We start from the raw sequence: 22,929 nt of genomic DNA, 5'->3' as shown, positions 1-22,929 counted from the left end.
CAGCCCGACCAGAGGGGAAGGGGGCATTTCTGTCAGAGCCTAAGCAGAGGGAGAAGGGTGGTCCGGGGAGTGTGTGTGGAAGAGACCGCCACTTCCAGCACGCTAAGTCAGAACCCCAAAGAGGGCAGACCCAGCTTCGATCAAGTGATCAAAGGGAATGTCATAATGGGACAGATTGAAATCAGATACCACTTAATACAGTGAGATACAGTGAGAAGAAATCACTTATCACTTCAGTGGTATTCCTGCCAAAATGCATAACATGAATATAATTACAGGAAAATACCAAACTTAAATTAAGGGACATTCTACAAAACTGGCCCATAATTTTTGATAGTGTAAGGGTCCTAAATGAGTCTTAGAGACTGAAAGGATATGATAGCTAAATACATTGCATGGTTCCAGACGTTGTACTTTTCTCTACAAGGAATGATCGGGATAATTGGCACACTTGAATTGTGTTTGAAAACTAAATGGCATTAACATCAATATTTATTTCCTGATTTTCATGGTCATACTCTGTTTGCATAGGAGGTCCTTGTTTGTAGGAAATACATGCAGGTGTTTAAAGGCAGTGGGGCATCAGGTTGGCAATTAACTTCCAAATGGTTCAGGAAAAAATTTTCTCTCTACTGTATTGCCAGCTTTTCTGTAACTGTGATCGTTTCAAAATATTTTTTTTTAATTTTTAAATGTTTATTATAGGATTTGATTTAGTAATATTTGGGATTTTTAAAAAAAGATTTTATTTATTTATTTGACGGAAGGAGAGAGTACATGCAGGGGGAGCGGCAGGCAGAGGCAGAGGGACAGGGAGAAGCAGGCTCCAGTGTGGGGCTCAGTCCCACAGTTCAAACCCATGACCCTGAGGTCATTTCCTGAGCCAAAGACAGACGCTTAACTGACTGAGTCACCCAGGCACCCAATATTTAGGATTTTAAAATCTCTGTTTATAAGTGAGATTGGCCTGAGATTTTCCTTTTTCATACTATGTATGCTTAGTTTTCTTCAAGTTTGTAATAGCCTCAGACAATGAATTGGGAGAGTTTTCTTTCCCTCCATATTCTCGTTCCTTTTTTCCAAAAGTTTCTATACTAAAGAGATTATCTGTTTTTTGACAGATTGTTTTCTGGATTTTCCTGTAAAAATCATTTGGTGATTTTGTTTTTTAATTGGATTCAGGTTCTTTAGTTAAGTAAAGGACTTGAGTGGGTAAAGGACTCTTTCTTTCTACTTCTTTTTGAGTTAGTTTTAGAAACTTTTTCTGAAATACTTCCATTCAGATTTTTAAGCCTTTTCATTAAAAATCAGTTAAATTAAATAGTTAAAGATTTTTAAGCATTTCAAATAAGGAGTAACGTTATTTAATGTATTAAGAGTTAAAAAATTGTAATGCTTCGGTAGTGGTGGTCTCTTTCTCATTCCTATTCTATGTACTTGTGCTTTTCTTTTTCTTTCTTTCTTTCTTTCTTTTTTTTTTGATAAATTTTGTCACAAGATTTCTTATTTTTTAATCTTTTCAAATGACCAGTGTTTGGATTTGTTATCTTTTCTCTTGTATCTTTATTTTCTATTTCATTTATTTCTTACACTTTTTTTACTTTTAAAAAAATTCTTGTACTTTGCGTTTATTCTGTTTATTGTCTAAGTTAAGTTGGCTTAAGTTGGCTGCTTAGTTGTTTTCACAGAATTCTGCATAATAACCACAAAAGTCTTAGTGATGTGTAACACTCAGCATGTATTGCTCACTTGTCCGAAGTCAGAAGATGATTGGCTAGGCAGTCTGCTTGTCTTGGCTGGAGTCATGCATAGGTAAGACGCTGGCTGGGTGTTGACTGACACAGGTTGGCTTCAGCCAGAGCAACCAGATGACATCTGCTTCTCATCCTCCTAATTAGGGTAATCTGGACATATCTTCTCATGTTGAAAGTAGAAACAAAAGACAGGACAAGAGCTTTAAATTTACAGCTGGCCTACCATTAGTCCTGCCCCATTCTTTTGGTTAAAACAAGCTGCAAAGGACAGGAAAATATTCTCTACCAGTATGGGAAGTATTCCAAAGTCACGTCAAAAAGAGCCTGGAATGCAGGGAGTGGAGAATTCAATCTGCCACTTTTGCCATCGCCAGTGTTTTGCTTTTCCAAACTTTTTATTGCAGAAGAATTACAGAATAGTACAATGGACACCTTTCACAAGATCTGCTAGTTGTTAACATTTGCTGTGTTTGCTTGTCTCACACTTTATTTTCTCTTTCTCCTGGATTTTTTAAGTTAGTAGGCATCATGACATTGTCCCCCTTATATTTTTATATCCTAATGCCAAAGACAGTCATCACACTTGGGAAATTTAATATTGACTCATTAATATTATCTAATTACAGTGTATGTTTAGACTTCTGTATTTGTCCCAATAATATCCTTTATAAGTGTTTCTCATTGTATCTGTTCTAATGCAGTCAGTTTTGCTTTATCACAACATATGTATTCCTAGCAGACCTTGTTGTGCAATTGCACAACAAAAATCACGGGGTTTGGGGCACCTGGTGGCTCAGTGGGTTAAGCCTCTGCCTTTGGCTCAGGTCATGATCCCCGTGTTCTGGGATGGAGCCCCACATGGGGCTCTCTGCTCAGCGGGGAGCCTGCTTCACTCCCCTCTCTGCCTGCCTCTCTGCCCACTTGCGATCCTTCTCTCTATCAAATAAATAAATAAAACCTTTAAAAAAAATCGCAGGGTTTATGGAGAAAATGGGGTTAGAAGCACAACATTGAAAAACTTCATGTCTCTCTCTCCTTCCCTTCCTCCCTCCTTTTCGCTCTCTCCCTTCCTTCCTCCTGCCCCAACAGAGAACCTTATAAAAACAGTAGTACTCTTTTATATCCATTTAGTGGTTAAGACCTATGTAAATACTAAAATGAATGTGGTACTTGCCTTGAAAAAGATCTGAAGTTTGCTTGTGGAAGTAGGTGTGAGAAGGGATACAGCTTGCAAGTTATTGTGAGGTGGTGGAAGGAGGGTTCTCTGACGTTGGACAGAAAGAGTAATACTGTAGTTGTGTGTAGGTGTGGTTCAACACACCTGGTGAACTGATATAGATGGTACATGTGTTTAGTTTTGTGTATTTTGCATGTTCCAGCACAGCTCAGTTCCTCTAGGTTTAGTTTTCTGCTTTCACCTGATGTTTCTTACCCAAAAAAACAATCAATCAATCAATCACACACAGCAAGTGGGAAATTCATGTCTTACTATGTTGAAACAAATGTGTGGGATTTTTTTTTTTAAAGAAAAAACTATAGAAGAATTTCGAGATAAACATTTGCATCTGTAAATTTCCCTTTTTAGATTGCTTTAGCTGCATCCTACAAATTTTGATATATTGTGTTTTTGCTGTAGTTCAAGTCTAAGTATTATTCTTTGTTTTCTATTATGATTTCTTCCAGCCATGATTTAGAAGTACATTTAAAGATTTTTCAAGTTTGCAGTTTTCCTTACAGGAATGTTCTTTGGTAATAGTTTCTAACTTTATTTCACTGTGTTCAAAGAATGAAATATATGACATGAATTGTTTGTGGGTATTTTTTCTTTCTTTTTTCTTTTTTTTTTCCTTTGGTGACCAATTAGTGGTTAGTTTTCATAAATGTTTTATTTGTGTTTGTAAAGAATGTTCATTCTCTAATTGTTTACCATTTTCTGAAGACTTTTTGCTTTATCTGAATTACATATATATATATGTATATGATTTGCTAATTGAATCCAAACTCTTCCCTCAGTTGTGTAAATCTCCTCTTCAGGCACATCAGGTAGTCCATCAGGTTCCTCTTGAAGAAATTTCTCCTAGAGCCATCTTTTAGGTTGCAGTTATTCTTTGGGCCTGTTACACAGCTTTCTTCTTGGATCTTCATTGCCTCTCTCTTTGTTAGCTTCCCTTTTCTTGGATATCACTATCACTTCTTTCCTGCTTTATTCTCATTTTGGCAAAATTTTCCCTTTGGTAGCATCCAGAAAAAATGTACTTAGAAGGTGAAATTTTTGAGAATTTGCATGTCTGAAAATGAGTTTGCTGTCTTAATATTGTGATAGTTGGATGGAAATAATTTCCCCTCAGTTTTTAATACAACGCTTCATTTTCCTTTGGCTCCATTCCTGCTGTTGAGAAGTCTTTTTTCCTTTGAGCTTGTTTTGATCCTCCTTGTCCTTGAGCTCTGAAATTTTATGAAAAAGTGCTTTGTGTAGGTCTACTTTCAGCAATTATGATGGGCACTCGGTGGGTCTTTCCATTAAAATTCATGTCCTTAGGTTGTTGGAAATTCACTTGAATTAATTCTTTGATTTCCATTTCTCTGTTTTGACTTTCTGGAATTCCTGTTGTTAATTATGGGACCTCAGGCACTGATCTCCAGATTTCCTTATCTTTTCTCTCCTATCCCTTTTATTGTACTTGCTGGGGACCTTTCCTCATCTTATCTTCTAGCTCTTTGAGGATTTCATTTCTGCTATTTTTAATTAGATCTTTTTTTCTAATATGACACTGTGTTTTGTTCATAGATCTAATGTATTCTCGTACCTTTGAGGACGTTAATGATTGTTTTTGGATTTTGTCTTCTCCCATAGTCTCATAGTCCCTGCTTACTCCACGTTTCTTTCTTGTTTGTTTGTTTTGTTTTGATTTTGTGTTTGTGTGTGTGTGGTTTTTGTTTTTGTTTTTTACCATTCGTTTTGATCTCACTATTAGATGCTTTTTATCAAATGTCTAGGTGGTCCTTGCTGGTGCATATCTAAAGGTATACTACTGAAAAAGTGATTCAGAGCTCCAAGCCCCTGAATGGGGTTTGCTCTGGTCTTCACCTAAAGGGAACCTAGCTAGTCGTCTCCCCCCGCCCACCCTGAAAAGCCTGGCAGAATCTTTGGGTCTTTTCTCTTGAGTTCCAAGAGAAGGACTCCACTAAAGCCTCTGGAGGTTCTGACAATGATTTGGGGAAGAGGGCTTGAGAAAGGGATCTGCCTCTGTAGTTAGTCTGTGTGTAAAGTTGAGTTAATGCTTTGTTATAAAAGTAAGATACCTCTCCTCAATTGTGTATGGACACCTTTTTTTAAAAAAAAAGGGTTGGGGGAGGAAGAAAGAAAGAAGACTTCTCTGCAGAATAGCTTCTGGCAATAGAGAGGGTAGTTCCTAGATTGGGTCACCTAACTGTGGAGAGCGACTAAGAAATCAGAGAGGCCTAACTGCTTAAATAGACTTTCAACCAATCCTCTTCCTAGCTAGACCCACCTTCACCCCCATTTCTAGAGGTACCTGGTGCTCCCAATTCTTGAACCCTTTGGTGTTCCTGCAGTTAGTGATTTATATACTTAGGAGTCACTTTTCTTAAAGTGCCATTCTTCCACTCTTCCATATGCTTTTTAGTGTTTAAAATTTTATTCTCGGGGCGCCTGGGTGGCTCAGTGGTTTAAGCCCCTGCCTTCAGCTCAGGTCATGATCTCAGGGTCCTGGGATCGAGCCCCACATCGGGCTCTCTGCTCGGTGGGAAGCCTGCTTCCCACCCACCCCCCTCTCTGCCTGCCTCTCTACCTGCTTGTGATCTCTGTCTGTCAAATAAATAAATAAAATCTTTTAAAAAAAATCTAACTTAAAAAAAATAAAACTTTATTCTCTTTCCTCCATTTCTATTTTCTTGGTTTATGTGGGCTTATAATACTTAATTTTAATTTAATTTAACTAATTTGGCAGAGAGAGGGAGCACAAGCAGGAGGAGCGTCAGAGGAAGAGGGAGAAGCAAACCTCCCCACTGAGCAGGGAGCCCAGCGCAGGGCTCCATCCTAGGACCCTGGAATCATCACCTGAGCCGAAGGCAGACACTGAACCAACTGAGCTGCCTAGGTGCCCCTGGTTTATGCTACTTTGGTGAAGTTGGAGAGAGCAGGGTACAAAAATGTGTGTAACCAGTCAATCATTTTTACACAAAACCTTAAAATAAATTTTAGTAACTTTGAAATTTAAAGAGCATTACACACCAAGTGCTCAGGGGGTCCAAAAAGTCAAAACTGTAAGATGTTATTTGCCTTCTTTCACTTGTATACAGTGGAGTCTTCCAGAGGTTACATGATGTGTGATATTGCAACAGATTAAATGCAGAAATAGGCGAGTCATGCTTTTTTCTAAGTCAAACACTGAAGAAATTTGAAAAATGTAAAATAATGGCATTCATTTTACTAATTTTTTGGAAAAGTTTTTCTCTAAAAATATCTCATTTGTAGTAACGTGATAGGTTTATTTCTTTTAAAGATATGTTCAAAAATATATAGTTGGAAAATCTTAGTTTTCATTTCTCATATGGTGAATATCAGTGGTTGTAACCCACATAAAAAACAGTCACTGGTATCCTCAGTAATTTTTTTTTTTTTAAGATTTTATTTATTTATTTGTCAGAGAGAGGGAGAGAGAGAGAGAGCATGAGCACAAGCAGGCAGAGTGGCAGGCAGAGGCAGAGGGAGAAGCAGGCTCCCCGCCGAGCAAGGAGCCGGATGTGGGACTCGATCCCAGGACACCGGGACCATGACCCGAGCCAAAGGCAGCCGCTCAACCAACTGAGCCACCCAGGCGTCCCCTCAGTAATTTTTAAGAGAATAAAGAGTCATGAGGTCAAAATTTTTGAGAGCTTCTGCTCTAGACTATCCTAGATATAAATTGGAACAGAACATGAGTATAATGGTATAAACATATCCAACACTCCACTAGTCTCAGCTTTACATAGAACAGTAGTGTGGTTTAGTCCTCATGCTCATTAAATTTAACACTCTTGTGGTTTTATTTAAAATTCTTTTCTTTTCTTACCTAATAACCCTTAGAGGAACAAAAGGAAGCTGCTGGAAGTTAATTTATACTGTCTTTCTCCTTAGAGTATTCATGTTCCAGTCTCTGCTGACTTAGATAATGAGAAATAAGTTTAAGAGCCAAAATGTTAAAGTGTGCATTATTATTCCCAGGGGGGTGAAACTTGGCTCTTCAAGAGAAAAACTTAGAATTATAATAGTTTGTGGCCCATAAAGAGGTATACAATACATCTGGGTATTAAAATTTCATTGGAGATGGGGGATGGTTAGGGAAAAAAAGTCAAAAGTTTCCTTAGGAAAAAGAGTTTGGAAAACAGTGCATTAGAGATTCTGTTAGAGCGTGATCTGTTAACCTTTCTCTCACTTATGTTTTTTTCTCTTCTCTGGGCTTGTTCCATAATGCCAAAGAGTAGAGGCTGTAACTACAAATACCTTGTAGGGGTGCAGTAGGTCCCTTAAAGAGGGAGACAACTAGGTAAAGCTAGTAGCAACCAGAGAGTTTATGCCCAAGGACCTTGGCTCATTACTCAGCTCCAGCCAGTTGTTGTCATAGGGGAATATATGCCCAAAGTTGCCAAAATTCCTAAATTTTTTAAAAAGAAAAGCCAGAAATCCAAATTTTATGGAAAACTTATTTTTAGGGGCTCCTGGGTAGCTCTTTCGGTTAAGCGTCCAGCTTTTGATTTCAGCTCATGTCATAATCTCAGGTTCTGACATTGAACCCACCTTGGGCTCCACAGTGGGCATGGAGCCTGCTTAAGATTCTATCTTTCCCTCTCTTTCTGCCCCTTCCCCTTTTAAAAAACTTATTTTTAAATATCAGAAGCTAATTTAAATAATTTTAAAATAATACAGCATTCAGAACCTCTATGAACCCCTGGTTTAGGACACTCCCACACACACCACAGTAAGTGTAGTCTCTTCCACTGTGATAGAATGTGTCTCCAAAATATGACTCTCCTACAGTATCCTGAACTCTGAGTCCCTGCTTGAATAACTGTGGTAGATCCTCTTGTCCCAGGAGGCTAACCTGTCCTATTTTGGTTAACTCTGATTGTTTGATGGCTCTGCCTCAGAGGAAGCAGAAATACATCTTTTTCAAACTTTAACCTAGTGGTCCTGGTTTGTTTGTGAGATGACACAGAATAAAATTTACTCTTCTCTTACATGACAGGTCTTCAGATTTGTGAATTTGAGAATCAAAAATTTCTTCAGAAATGTAGAGCATAAAACTTAAACTCTAAAGTCAGGCTTGTTAGGGTTTGGATCTCTTCTCTGCCTCTTAACTAGCTCTGTAGTGTTGGAGCTTGTTACTTTAATCTTTTTGTACCCCAGTTGGTCCAGTTTAGTATGGTACTGTAATTTATCTAATTGCTAATAGGTATTACATGTAAAGCTCTCAGAACAATGCCTAGCCTATAGTAAATATTCAGTAAGTGTTACTGTCTGGATTAAGCATCCTTAGTTCCATCAGTCATTCTTCATATAACAGTTTTATATTTTCTTGCCATACTTTACTTATTAATGGAAGCAGTCTGGTGCCTTACAGGAAACTTTTCTTTCCCAAACTCTTACCTTCTATACTATCCCCTCACACTTCTCTCACAACCAGATTACAGTGACTTATCTTTGTTTATATGTATATACAAATATAAATATACATACATATATGCACACATAAACATTCACTTCTTCATTCTTGAGGGTATGTGGACATAACCATTAGACAGCCAAACTGTAAGACTGGCTTCTCCCTCACTTTCCTAATAGAACTCTGATTTTATTCAGTTTCCTTCTTCTACACAGCTTTATGCTTCAGAGAATCAGGCCCTATCTCCAGCCTTGGATAGTGGGTTCTCCTTGGTTTAAAAGTCAACCAGGGGGTTCCATGATGTCTGGGTAATTTTTGACATAGGTGTGTGATGCAGTTGTGGCCATTGAGATCTGAGGAGAAGTCAGGATGAAAATTGGGTTTGGGGTTTCTGAGAAAGGAATCCTTGTTCCTAAATGAGATGCACATGAAGAGATAGTCTCATCTTTCTGGTTACTGCTGAGACTGGATAAGAAACCTGTTTCACTGTCTTAAGGCCTGGGAATTGGGTAGGGGAACCACCTGAGGATAGCAGAGTGAAGACAGGTGGGTTCTTGGTATAGGTGGGTTCTTGAAGACATTGTTTTTATTTGTCCATACTTTTTTTCTTTCGAGTTTCTGCTTAAATTCCAGTTAGTTAATATACTGTGTAATATTAGTTTCAGGTATATGCCTTAGTGAATCATAGCTTACATCATCACCCAGTGCTCATTACAATCTTGAAGACTTGAGCTGCTAAACTAACCAGCCCTTCCTCTTAATTTCCTGTTATGTGAAAAACTTTTTTATTGTATGCTTCTTTGAGTCTGACCTCCAACTAAAATAAGCTTAATCAATAAAGAGGTTATTTATTTCTAGTATGGCTGGCAAATTGGATAAATAGGACTTCATGTCATAGTTATGAGGAATAATTGAATTAATAGAGGTAAAAGGTACTTTGTAGTTACAGAGTAACACCACAGCTGTAAAGTTCTCTTATAATTACACAACCAGTATTTGTTTGTAGTGGACAGAATGTTTCACAGAGGGTGCCTGGCTTTGCAAATTACCAGTTCTTTTAGTAGTGTGCAGGTCACTAGACCCTTTAATTACTACTCTTAAAACAGAATTAAATGATCTTTAAGATCTCTTGTAATTCTGTGAAAAGAATAGGAGTCTGATCATTCCGACATTTCCACCTGAAATTCCTTGTATAGATTAAGGCAGTAGATATAAATAACTTTTTTAATTGAAGAAGCATAATTTATTAACCAATTATGTTGGGGATAGTCCAGTTTCACAGTGGTTCTACTTAGTGTTTTGAGAAACAATGGAGGCTCTACTATTAATACACTTACTGGCTATAAATACCAACTCTCAAAGCTCTCTATACACATAGATATTTGCTTTTTAACCAGCTTTTTAACTTATTTTCTTATATGTAATCATTATGAGTATATCATCACGTTTCTCATATTATCTCAACCTGCTGTCATCTTTCTACCCTCTTCCTCATTACATTATTCCCAGACTATTAAATAGCCACCTAAGTGGTCTCGTTTTCACCAGAATCTGCTTCCTCTCCCTCTTTCCTCATCAATAAAATGAGGTGAGGAGAGAGAGTTTTTAAGGTGCTTTCTGGTTCTAACATTCTGTGATTTGTCAGTTGTTTTTCTCATCAATTCAGACTCTGTTAAACCCAAAAGGATTCATCCTTGGTTAGCTGTTAGAGTTAAGTTTAAAAACTTCTTTCATCTGAGGACAGTAGAACTCAGTTCATAAAGGAAAGAAATAATGGATGAGTACCCTTTGCAGAGTTAGACATATCAAGAAATGTAGGTCTTGGGAAAAGTGTAGGTACAAGCATACCTTGGAGATAACTGCAGGTTCAATTCCAGACCACTGCAATAAAGCAAATATCACAGTAAAGTGAGTTAGATGAATTTTTTGTTTGCCCACTGCACATAAAATTACACTGTATTGCAGTCTATTAAGTATGCAATAGCACTAAGTCTAAAAAATATGCACTTAATTTTTTAAAAGATTTTATTTGTAAATAAGCTCTACACTTATATGGGGCTTGAATTTACAACCCCCAAGATCAAGAGTTGCATGCTTCACCAGCTAAGCCAGCCAGGCACCCCTGTACTTACCTTAATTTAAAAATACTTTTATTGCTAAAACATATTAACCATCATCTCAGCTTTTACCAAGTCATACTCTTTTTGCACATGGAGGGTCTTGCTTCGATGATAGCTGCTGACGGATCAGGGTGGTTGTTGCTGAGGTTGGGGTGGCTGTGACATTTTCTTAAAATAAGACAACACTGAAGTGTGTTTTGATTGACTGTTCTTTTCACCAGTAATTTCTCTGTAGTGTGTGATGCTATGTGATAGCACTTTGCCCACAGTAGAACTTATTTCAGAATTAGAGTTAGTCCTCTCATATCCTGCCACTGCTTTATCAACTAAGTTTATGTAATATTCTAAATCCTTTGTTTTCATTTGAACAGTCTTCGTAGCACCTTCACCTGGAGTAGATTCCATCTCAAGTAACCACTTTCTTTGTTCATCTCTAAAATGCACCTCCTCATCTGTGTAAGTTTTATCATGAGGTTGCAACAATACATTCACATCTTCAGGCTCCACTTTATTTTTAATCTCTTCATACCATGTGGGACTCAGACTCTATACCTCAGCCAAGATCAAAAGTCCCTTGCTCTCCTGACTAAGCCAGCCAAGCACCCCTTTAGGCTGCCCTTCTAATTCTAGTTCTCTGGCTGTTTCCACCACATCTGCAGTTACTTCCTCCACTGAAGTCTTGAACCCTTCAAAATCATTCATGAGCATTGGAATCAGCTTCTCCCAAACTCCTTTTAATGTTGATATTTTGATCTCTCCCATGAATCACAAATGTCCTTCATGGCATCTAGAATGGTGAATCTTTTCCAGAATGTTTTAAACTTACTTTGCTCAGATCCATCAGAAGAGTCACTGTTTCGGGCAGTTGTAACCTTATGAAAGTACTTCTTTAATAAGATTTGAAAGTTGAAATAACTCTTTGATCTATGGGCTGCAGAACAGATGTTGTATTAAGTATGAAAACAACATGAATCCTGTACATCTTCATCATAGCTCTTGGGTGACCAGGTGCATTTATTGAACGGAATCTTTTTCTCAGCAGTGGGCTTAAAATATTAAATAAACCATGTTGTAAATAGATGGACTATCCTTCAAGTTTTGTCCCATTTATAGAGCTCAGGCAGAGTAGATTTAGCATAATTCTTAAGGGCCCTAGGGTCTTCAGCATGGGCTTCACTTAAAGTCACCAGCTGCATTAACCCTTGACAGAAGATTTGGCCTTTCCTTTGAAGCTTTGAAACCAGGCATTGACTTCTCCTTTCTAGCTAAGAAAGTCCTAGGTGGCATCTTTTTGTGATAGAAGGTGGTTTTGTCTACACCCAAAATCTGTTGTTTACTGTAGCCACTTCCATTAATGATCTTAGCTAGATCTTCTAGGTGACTTGCTGCTTCATGTTACACTTTGATGTTACAGAGATGGGTTTTTTTCCTTAAACCTTAAACCGTTTCTTGAAGCAACCTCTGCTAGCTTCAAACTTTTCTTCTGACAATTACCTCTCTCAGCCTTCATAAATTAAAGAGAGTTAGGGTCTTGCTCTGGATTAGGTTTTGGCTTAAGGGACTCTTGTGGCTGGTGATATTTTATTCGGACTACTAAAACTTTCTCTATACTAACAATAAGGCTGTTTGATTTTATTAGCATGCCTATGTTCATGGGAGTAGCACTTTTCCTTCAAGAACTCTAACTTTGCATTCATGACTTGGCTGTTTGGCACAGGAGGCCTAGCTTTCAGCTTGTCTTGGCTGTTGACATGCCTTCCTCATTAAGCGTAGTCATTTCTAGCTTTTTTATTTTATTTATTTATTTATTTTTAAAAAAGATTTTATTTATTTATTTGACAGATAGAGATGACAAGTAGGCAGAGAAGCAGGCAGAGAGAGAGGAGGAAAAGCAGGCTCCCTGCTGAGCAGAGAGCCTGATGTGGGACTCGATCCCAGGACGCTGAGATCATGACCTGAGCTGAAGACAGAGGCTTTAACCCACTGAGCCACCCAGGCGCCCTCTAGCCTTTTTAAAGAAATGTGTGACTCTTGTTTCACTCGAATACTTAGAGGACTGTTGTGGGGTTAATTGCCCTAATTCAGTACGGAGGCCCAAGGAGAGGGAGAGAGATGGTCAGTAGAGCAATCAGAACACACGCAACATTTATAGATTAAGTTCACTGTCTTAGATGAACGCAATTTGTGGTACCCTAAAAACAGTTACAGTAGTAACATCAAAGATCACAGATCACCATAGCAAATATAATTATAATGAAAAAGTTTGAATTATTTAAGAATTATGAAAATGTGACAGATACAAAATGAGCAAATAGCTGTTGAAAAACTATGCTGATAGACTTGCTCAATGCACGGTTGCCAAAAACCTTCAATTTTTAAAAAAACGCAGCTTTGAAGCACAATGAAGTGAAGTGCAACAAAAGAGGCGTTCCTAGATATGTACATGTGTGTAGACCTTTTTTAGGGTTCCTTTGGTTAGGAGATAAGAAAAGGAAAAAGCTTATAATTTCAAACCCATTCGGAAAGTGGTATGCTATATTTTGTCTTCTTTTCCAGGTAAAGTTAAAACTCTTTTATGGAAATTAATTCGTTACTGCTAGAGGACTAATAGGGGAAACCTAAGCTTTTAATCTTATCCATGTTAGATTAGAAACATTTGCCCAGCATGAAATTTCCTAGACATCTAAACATGTTTTTCCAGAAAAAGGAAAATAATATTTAATAACTTTGTGTAGAAAGACAGGTGTTAGCTAAAGTAAGAATTATACGCACAGTTTTTAATTCTGAAATTCTTTTTTTTAAAGATTTTATTTATTTATTTGATAGAGATCACAAGTAAGCAGAGAGGCAGGCAGAGAGAGAGGAGGAAGCAAGCTCCCTGCTGAGCAGAGAGCCAGATGTGGGGCTCTATTCCAGGACCCTGGGATCATGACCTGAGCTGAAGGCAGAGGCTTTAACCCACTGAGCCACCCAGGTGCCCCTAATTCTGAAATTCTTGAAGATGTGAGGTCATCCTCTGCCACATCACCATAAAATGCCCAAGGAACACATTAAAACCAACTTTATAAACAGAGCATTATACTCTGTTTCATTCCTAGGAATAGAAAGATGGTTAGAAACAATCCCAAAATGCAGGTATTTCCATTCAGTTGGTAGGTTTGGTTTAGATTTTATAAATTCTTTTTTTTTTTTTAAGATTATATTTTTGTTAGAGAGTGAGCAAGCATGCGTGCATTCACAAGCTGGGGGAGGGGCAGGGGGAGAGGGAGAATACACAGGGCTAGATATTTATAAAAGTTCTGTTGAGGGATTTTTTTCTTTTTACTGCTAACACGAAATACATGTTCTTTCTCTATACCATTTCTCTAACTCTCCAACACCAAATTAGATTTCCTGCCATTGAATTCTGACAGTTAACTACCTGAGCTTAGCATCAGACCCCCCAGTTTAAAGGCCCAGTCCCACAAGACTGCCCTCGCTTTAGACATCAGTGGCAAGTTTGGGTCTCCAGGTTACCTGCACTTCTGTCCAACTTGGAGAGGATCAGGGTCTGTGAATATATGACTGCTCGGAGAGTGAGTTGTTACTATGCTGCTCTTTAGTTTACCAGATTCCTCCTTTTAGTCCTTCTTTCTTCCTGATCAGTTACTGCTGTTAGAGGGACTAGAGAGGACAAGGCAGTGTTTTGAGTGTTTATAAGTTCTTCCTTCCTCCTTCCTAACTTTCTGTCTTCCTTCCTACCTTTCTGCCTATCTACATATTTTTTAAAAGCTGCTTCTGTATGCCAGAGGATGTAAGCCCTCACGGAGTTTTCATCCAAAATACCCTCTTTTCTGGGAAAGGGCAACTGAATTTCCAGATGTGGGGAGATGAGTCTTAAATCTTGAAGTGTGAAGAGAATCAACTATGGCAGTTTTCTATTTTATGAAAACAATTAGTATAATTATAGAACCTTTTAGATAATACTTTTTAGTAATTCACTATTTTAATAGTTGTAGAGTCTTAAATGTGGGTGTCTTTAAATGCTGCTGCCAGTTTCTTCCACCTCTTCCTTCTATAGGATGAACAGCAGCGGGGGTGGTTGTTTTGTTGTTTTGTTTTCTTACTTTTAGTAATTCTGATAAGGTATATTTGAAATATTTACTTCACTAAGGGATAAAGAGTTTTTTATTTTAAAAAATAAGCACTTTATTCCAAAAGTTACTTAATCTTATAATTTTTAATATCTTTAATATTGATTTTATGTATGTTGAAGCTCTTCATACGATTTTTTAAATGATAAAGGTTGTCATGAAAATAGTAATATGTTGGACTATTATTTTTTTATTAACTGAAAAATTACATGTCTTCTGGCTGTATGCAATTTATTTATTTTAGGTGTTGAATTTTATGCTCCTTATATGAAAAATAGAAATGTACATATTTGAAATTCTTTACTGCTTGCCTTCTGGTGAAGCTTGTCTAGATAGCTTCTTTTTAAAATAACTTCTAAATCTTAGCAGTTTTGAGGTGAAAGGTGGCATTTTGACTAGAGAAGAAAGAAGATAATGCTTGCAGTACTTAACATCCTTCATGAAATGATGCTGTTGTTGGATAATTAACACTAATCTTTTCTCCTACAGAGAGCTGTTGGGAATAAGACTATGGCTTTATTACTTTAAATATTTTAATCAGTGTAAGCTACTTCTCGTTTTTATAAATATGTTATTTTTCAGGATTTCTCAGGGAGGAAAGAGAAACAGTTGATGAGCCAATGTGTATTTTGATTTACATTGAATACTTTTTATTATTCTTTCCAAAACAGACACTCCTTGAATATGCAGAGAAATGGAAAACTTCAGAAGATCCTTTACCTTTATTGGAGGTATACACAGTGGCTATCCAAAGTTATGTTAAAGCCCGACCTTATCTTACCTCTGAATGTGAAAATGTAGCATTGGTTCTGGAACGCTTGGCATTGTGAGTAGACCTTTGAGTAAATAAAAAATTAGATTTAGGTGTTTTGTTTTGTTTTGTTTTTTTAAGAATTTACTTATTTATTGGGCAAGCAGAGGCAGTGGGAGAGGGAGGAGCAAGGAGCCCGATGCGGAGCTCCATCTCAGGACCCTGGGATTAGGACCTGTGCCAAAGGCAGATGCTTAATGATTGAGCCACCCAGGCGCCCCTAGATTAAGCTTTTTTGTTTTAATTCTGTATCTCAGGATAGTTTAATTTTTTTTTTAAGATTTTATTTATTTATTTGACAGAGATCACAAGTAGGCAGAGAGGCAGGCAGAGAGAGAGAGGAGGAAGCAGGCTCCCCGCTGAGCAGAGAGCCCGATGTGGGGCTCGAACCCAGGATCCTGGGATCATGACCTGAGCCGAAGGCAGAGGCTTTAACCCGCTGAGCCACCCAGGCGCCCCGGGATAGTTTAATTTTAAATAGAATAGTTATGGGGTATCTGCTGATACTAGGATTATTTGTTTTATTTTACTTTGAATTTTAATAAATGTTTGTATCCTTACCAATTTTTTGTTTTTTAGAAGCTGTGTTGAACTTTTACTGTGTCTGCCTGTTGAGTTATCAGATAAACAGTGGGAACAGTTTCAGACACTGGTGCAGGTGAGAATATTTACCTATTAGATTTCATATAGGTATATCATATCCTTTTTCTTTATTCTTAGTAAATTATTTGGTTACACTTCACACCATCTAAGTAATAACATGCATTATTTGCAGCTCTTATTAACACTAGTGTCATTCATATGCTAGATGTTCAATGTGTGTTAAATGATGATATACATTTAAATAGATTGATTGAATATTGTTGCACTGTTCTTTAAGATCAGTTAATTAGCACTTTGTCAGACCAGTAAGGGAAAACAAAAGAAAATGCCCTAATTTGTATTTAGAAACAGTTTACTTGCTGAACATCTGCAATGTGCCTTAAATGAATTTAACATATCATTTAATCCTTATGAAAACTTTGTGGGGGAAGGTGTATTTTTCCCATTTTAAAGGTGAGGAAACTGAGGCTCATACTTTAAAATATTTATCTACCCAAATTTATACAGCTAATACTACAGAGTAGTTACTGGAATCAAGGTTCTTTTTTTCAAAGTCCATGCTTTTCTCCTATAACTGAAAACACATGCTTTGTCTCTCTTGTTTAGTGCTGTTACTCTACCTTACAGAAGTACTACACAATTTAGTACTTAGTTGTGTTGGAGTATTTTCAAGAATGTTAAATTTTGTTTCAAGCACTAGATAGTGCTGGATATACTATAGCTTCAAGTAAGTTTTGATTAATTGATTAACTAAAAAGAATGGTTTTGCTAGTTAGTTTCAGAAAGTATTTCTCTTTCTCTAGCCAGAGTTCATAAAATATGTTTTGGCTTGATGTTTTTTTTCTGTAGCGATTAAAGAGAATTAGTTGCAGATTTCAGAAGCATGCGAAATAAACTGTAGTTAGGTAGAGAAGTCAGCTTTCCTGTTTTAATATTAACCATTAAAATCAAAATTCTGGGAAGGATTTATATCTTAATATCATAGGATTCCACATAGTGTCTTACACATAATTAATTGTTGAAATGAAGGTGTCTTGTGTTGGTTACATTGCAACTAACTTTTTGATCACGCAATTTCTACTTCAGTGTATCAGTAACTCATGTCTTAGGTGGTTTTTCCAGCAAGTATTTATTTTTAGGCAAGTAATTATTTTAGAATTTTTCATTGTTTGGCATTCTACATCAGAATTAATTAAGTTGTTTATATACAAATACAATACTGAATTCCTTACGCTATTTTGTCAGCATATGATAACTTTTAAACTTTCCTTTTTGAAACAGTAGCACTGGTTGATACTTTTTCATACGGGTTAATGAGAAGGAAATAACTCTTTAAATCCTGATATGGTAGATTTCAGCAGTTGTTTGAAGAAACTTTCTTAAAGCACTGGAACTTGTTGCAGTGGGGAGAGTTTATGGTTTTGAGGAATAAACTTTTTGTATAAACATAGCATATAGCTTTACGAGTTTCCATGACACTTTGCTCTCATTTCAGAGCTCCCTTGGGGTTATTTTGTACCTGCTTAACAGCATTTGTTTCATTTTACCTGTGTTTTACTGTTTTAACTCTTTACCCCACTAGAGGATAAGCCCCATAAATGCAGGGACCAGTTGCTCTTTTCCCTAGTCCTTTGCCCATAGAAATTCCCAGTAAACATTTTCTGAATTGAATAAAAACCATTGGTCTTTCGTGTCTTGAATATGCTAATTGCATGAACACTTGGAAACAACTAGTAATCAAGTTTTAGTGTCAGTTTTAAATAGGATATTGCCAAATCTATATAATGAATAAATGAAAAATCATGCATTTAGTTGTTTTCATAAGTCCCTTTTATTGGAATATGTGTACATTGTCATTTAGGCCTTGAGGCAAATCTGTCCTTTATTAATGGTAGTTTTTTTGGAAAAAGTTTTTTTTACTAACACAGGATATAAAATGTGTAAGGTCTTTTATACTATGGATATTCTGATAGCTTCCTTCAGAAGTAACTTTGTTCTTGGTTTAGATTTTGGGGGAAAAATAATTTTGACTTATTTCTAGAAATACATTGTATTTATTTAAAAGTTACAATTGATACAATTCTTGAGATTCATCTTTAAGAATCAGAAATAAAGGAATTCAGCACTTTGTAATGTGATGTGAAATTTTTAAGATAAAAGTCTGATTTTTCAAAAGTTCAGTATTATATTTAGAGCCTGATAAGCTTGCTTTTAAAAATCTGTTGTAATTCTTTGGATGTTTATTTAATATTTATAGGTAGCTCATGAAAAGCTGATGGAGAATGGCAGCTGTGAATTGCATTTTTTAGCTACTCTAGCTCAAGAGACTGGGGTGTGGAAAAACCCGGTACTGTGCACTATACTTTCCCAGGAACCATTGGATAAGGATAAAGGTAAATTTTCTAGAGAGAGAGAGAAAAAAAAAAAAAAAAAAAAAACCATTAGACTAGAAAAAAATAAGTACTTAAAATTGTTTTGATAAATATAATTCATTTCAAGATTTCCCAAAGAAGGACCATTTAATTAAATTTTAGCTGAGGTACTTGAGGCCCTTCACCTTAATTTTATTCGGGGGAAGATGTATTTATAGGCTATTACACAGTCTTACAGTAACAGAAAAACTAAAATTTTTCCCCAACATGTTTTCACGGAGAGGAATTCCCTCTGCAATATCCTGACAGGTGGCAATCTAGCTTATATTTGATAACTTCCTTGACAGATGGGGAAGCAGAAGTAGGTAGTTAAATGATTTTCCTCAAAATAGAGAAAGAAATTAAACCTAGAACTCTCAAGTCTTCTGCTTCTAAGATTAGTACTCTTTCTCAACAGCTTATCACTCCATTTTATTTTATTCTGTTTTGTTGTTATTTTATGAGCTTGGGCAATAAAGATCCCAGTTAAACTCAACTGGCAGATACCCTGTTGGAAGTAGATGGTTCAATCATGAGTAATATGTGTAAACGCTTAATGTTCAGAGCTCAAAAATTTTATATACCATGAAGAAGAGCATAGTTACTGTCTTTGGTACTTTTCTTGAAATTACTTAGGAAAGTGCCCAGATTTCACCCAAACTTTTCCCAAGGTATTTAACTGAAGAAGTAAATAAACTTCTTCTCTTGTTTATTGCTGCTTTGCTTGTTGATGGATGGCAAACTTTAGGTATTTTGCTGTGTGGTAGCAAATTGTGAAGGCTCTGAGAAAGAAGTTAGGTCTGTTGCTTGTGAACTCTTCTGGTACATTGATACCTTCCAGCCAATCGCCAAACTTCTCCTCAAGCTGATTTTTCCTACCTGGCTCCCCTCTTAAAATTTCTCTGTGCTTTCCTGATAGTTCTAGCAATGTTATCTGTTTCTTAATTTTCACAAGCAAATTATTTTTTAGTACCCCCTTCCATGGTAGATATCCACAGTATTCTCACAGTATTACAATATTCTCAAGACTTTGGAGAAATGGGGACTGGACTCTCATTATTTAAATTAATAATAAGAACAACACTTAAAATTGAGAATCTTAGATTTTTTTTTTTTTTTTGCATTTGGCATATTAGTTACATTCCCAGTATACTAATACCACTAAGATTTTCTTCTTATAATCAAATTATACTTTCTAATCTATTCAGCTTTTGGATGTACTGGATATAATATATTACTACTAATACTAGATTACATTGTATAGTTCCTAACAGTTTGAAATATGCTTTTATATTCATGGTTTCATTTAACCTTGATGATCCTGTGAAAAAGGTAGGATCTTTATTATCCCTATTTTACAGATGAGAAAATGGAGGCTCAGAAAGATTGGTTGTCTTTTCAGTATTACATTGCCAGTGTTGTGAGGCAGAGCCAGGAATTGAAGTCAGGACCTCTCTTCTTTTAAATCATGCCCTGTTGCACCTAGCCTAATAAAATTGCACCTAGCTTAAATAATTAACTCCTTTTTTCTGTTGTCAATTTCTGAAGAGCATTTTTGCTGAGCTCACTGAGACATTACACTAAAACAGGAAAATGGAACCTTTACCTTAGCAGAGATTTAAAATTTATTTTAAAAGAGTATGTGCTCCATTTCCTTACTTGCTTAAATGTGCCTAACATCATTTCTGTTAGCAAAGTCTCTGCCCATCTCTTTGCTGCTTTAATTCTAGTTCTTTGCCTGACATAGCTACTGGAGTAATTTGGATTATTCAAGCAATAGGCGTTTTTTAAAAATAGCAGTGGATTGTAGGTAGCCAGACTTTAATACAACTAAGTGAAGCAGTCAGATGTTAAATGACAGAGATTTTGCAGCCATAATCTTTACTTGGTTCTCTGTTATTTAGAATGTCTCTTTGATGGGAGTCATTTTATGGATAATCACAGAAGCTAGAAGTGTATGTTGAAAAAGTTGAAGGAATTAACATTTTACACAAAATATTAATTTATTTACATTATCAAACTTGATGATTCAGAAGGATGGGGAACTTTTAGCTTTAAATACCCAGTCTCTTAGTTTAACTGAACTACAGCAAGTTTGAAGAGAACTAGAACTTAGAGAATAATACATCTCAGGAGGCTATGCTCATTAGTTTGTTTATAGTGAACCCTTTGGAGGTTTGATGTATTATTTGAACAGTAATCTACCAAATTGTGATTTCTTTTAAAATATTTTATTTATTTATTTCTCAGAGAGGGGGGGGGGAGCGAGCGAGCGCACAAGCAGGCAGAGTGGCATCCAGAGACAGAGAGAGACAGCAGGCTCCCTGCTGAGCAAGGAGCCCGATGTGGGACTTGATTCCAGGGCTCTGGGATCATGACCTGGGCCGAAGGCAGCGGCTTAACCGACTGAGCCACCCAGGCGTCCCAGAATTTTTTTTTTTTTTAATTGACTTAATTTGGACTCACTAAAACCCAGCTAATCCAAGAAATGCTCTTTGATTTGGGGGATTGAGGGTGGGTGGAAATGCTGATTTCACTATTAAGGTTTTAGAATCCTAGAATAAAGTAACTCTAATTAAATTTACACAATTCAAGTAGGTGCCCTTTGAATTTCACAGGAACTTTAAGCTTACTTATTACTTATATCTTTCTTCGGTCATAATCTCAGGATTGGAAAGACAATACTTTTTTTTTTTTTTTAAACCCAATTTTAACTGCCTTCTAAATATCACTGACAAATAAATTGGCCTTCTCTCTTTATTTTTTTTTTTAAGATTTTATTTATTTATTTGACAGACAAAAAGGAAACACAAAGCAGGGGGAGTGGGAGAGGGAGAAGCAGGCTCCTTCTGAGTGGGGAGCCCGATGTGGGGCTCAGTTTCAGGACCCTGGGATCATGACCTGAGCTGAAGGCAGATGCCTAACGACTGAGCCACCCAGGCACCCCAATTGGCCTTCTCTTAAACACCAGTTTATTTGCTAGAGAGATGGTTTGCTGTGTAGTTCAGTCTATTCTTAACCTGTGATTCTTCACTATAAAAATTGTGAAAACTACATTCTTAGAATTCCATCTTTTGGATCTAGTACTGCCCCTAGAGCCATGCCAAACAAAGTATAAGTCCCTCTTTCATGCCATAGCAAGGTTTTTTTAATGCATTTTTTGGATCTCTTTAATATGTAATTCTCAGAACTTAATGTGTACCCTGAATATGATCTGGCTGACTTTGAGGTCATTGGTTCTCTGATTTTTCATTCTGACAATTTATACTTCTAGTGTGACTTAAGATGACATTAAATTTTTTGGGTAGCCATATCATTCTCACAACTCCGTGAGATTACTAATCACACAAAAATTTTTAAAAATAAACAGTACCCTTAAATTACCAACTACATTTTTATACTTTTCCTTTGGCACACACAGCATTGCTTTTTCCCCCCTGCTTAATTTCAGTGTTAAATTCATTCTGTGTTTGCAACTTTTCAGTATTCTTTTCAGTCTTGATTTTGCTATTCAAGGTGTTTGCCCTTACCAGTTGCCTCTTATTAACATATATTCTTTTGGCCCCCAGGTCCTTGAAAATAACCATAAAATGGTCACGTCCAGAAACCTAGACAGATACTTAACAGAAATCTTCCTTCTTGCCTTCAGTCCTTAATCAATACTCTGATTATGGTTGTTTGATAAAATACGCCTGTTTTTCCTTATGTCTGCTCCATGATTTTCCTTTTTTGTATATAAGGATTTGATGAAAGACCCTAACACCATAACAAGTATTTGGCTAGAGTTCTTTTTTTTTTTTTTCTTGCTAGGGTTCTTTTGAGCAATAATGTTTAATACTGAGGTTAGTATGACCTAATTTATAATTTTTTAAACTTTTTATTTTAGAATAGTTCTAGAATTACAGAAAAATTGTGAGGAGTTCGCTTATACCTCACTACCAATTTTCTTTACTCTTCATATCTTGTGTTAGTATGATACATTTGTCACGGTTAATAGACCAGTATTTATACTTTGTTATTAACTAACTTCCATTCTTTATTCAGAGTTCCTTAGTTTTTACCTAATGTCCTTTTTCTGTTCCAGGATCCCATCCAGGATACCACATTACATTTAGTCGTCATGTCTTCTTAGGCTCCTCTTGGCTGTGACAATTTTTCAGACTTTCCTTGTTTTTGATGACCTTGACAGTTTTGAGGAATACTGGTCAGGTATTTTGTAGAATGTCCCTTAACTGGGAGTTGTCTGATGTTGCTCTCATGATTAGAACTGGGCTTATGGATTTGGGGAGGAAGATCACAGAGGTAAAATGCCATTGTTATCACATCATATCAAGGGTACATACTGTCCACATGACTTCTCGTTGTTGATATTAACCTTGATCACCTGCCTGAGGTAGTGTGTTTGTCAGGTTTCTCCACTTTAAAGTTACTC

General features: G+C 36.6%; 1 protein-coding gene across 1 annotated transcript in view; it reads left to right on the top strand.

Annotated features, from left to right (window-relative positions):
• ZNF292 (zinc finger protein 292) overlaps positions 1–22,929 on the top strand; it is a 91,578-nt gene that overhangs the window by 31,279 nt on the left and 37,370 nt on the right. Inside the window, exons 2-4 of the mRNA XM_080806085.1 lie at positions 15,344–15,498; positions 16,063–16,141; positions 18,344–18,479. Coding sequence (XP_080662211.1) covers positions 15,344–15,498; positions 16,063–16,141; positions 18,344–18,479 — 370 coding nt within the window. The remainder of the gene's footprint in view (positions 1–15,343; positions 15,499–16,062; positions 16,142–18,343; positions 18,480–22,929) is intronic.

Source organism: Martes martes, assembly GCF_963455335.1.
Source record: "Martes martes genome assembly, chromosome: 6".
NCBI lineage: Eukaryota > Metazoa > Chordata > Mammalia > Carnivora > Mustelidae > Martes > Martes martes.
Note: the sequence above shows the minus strand (reverse complement) of the source record. Positions and strands in the feature narration are given on the sequence as shown.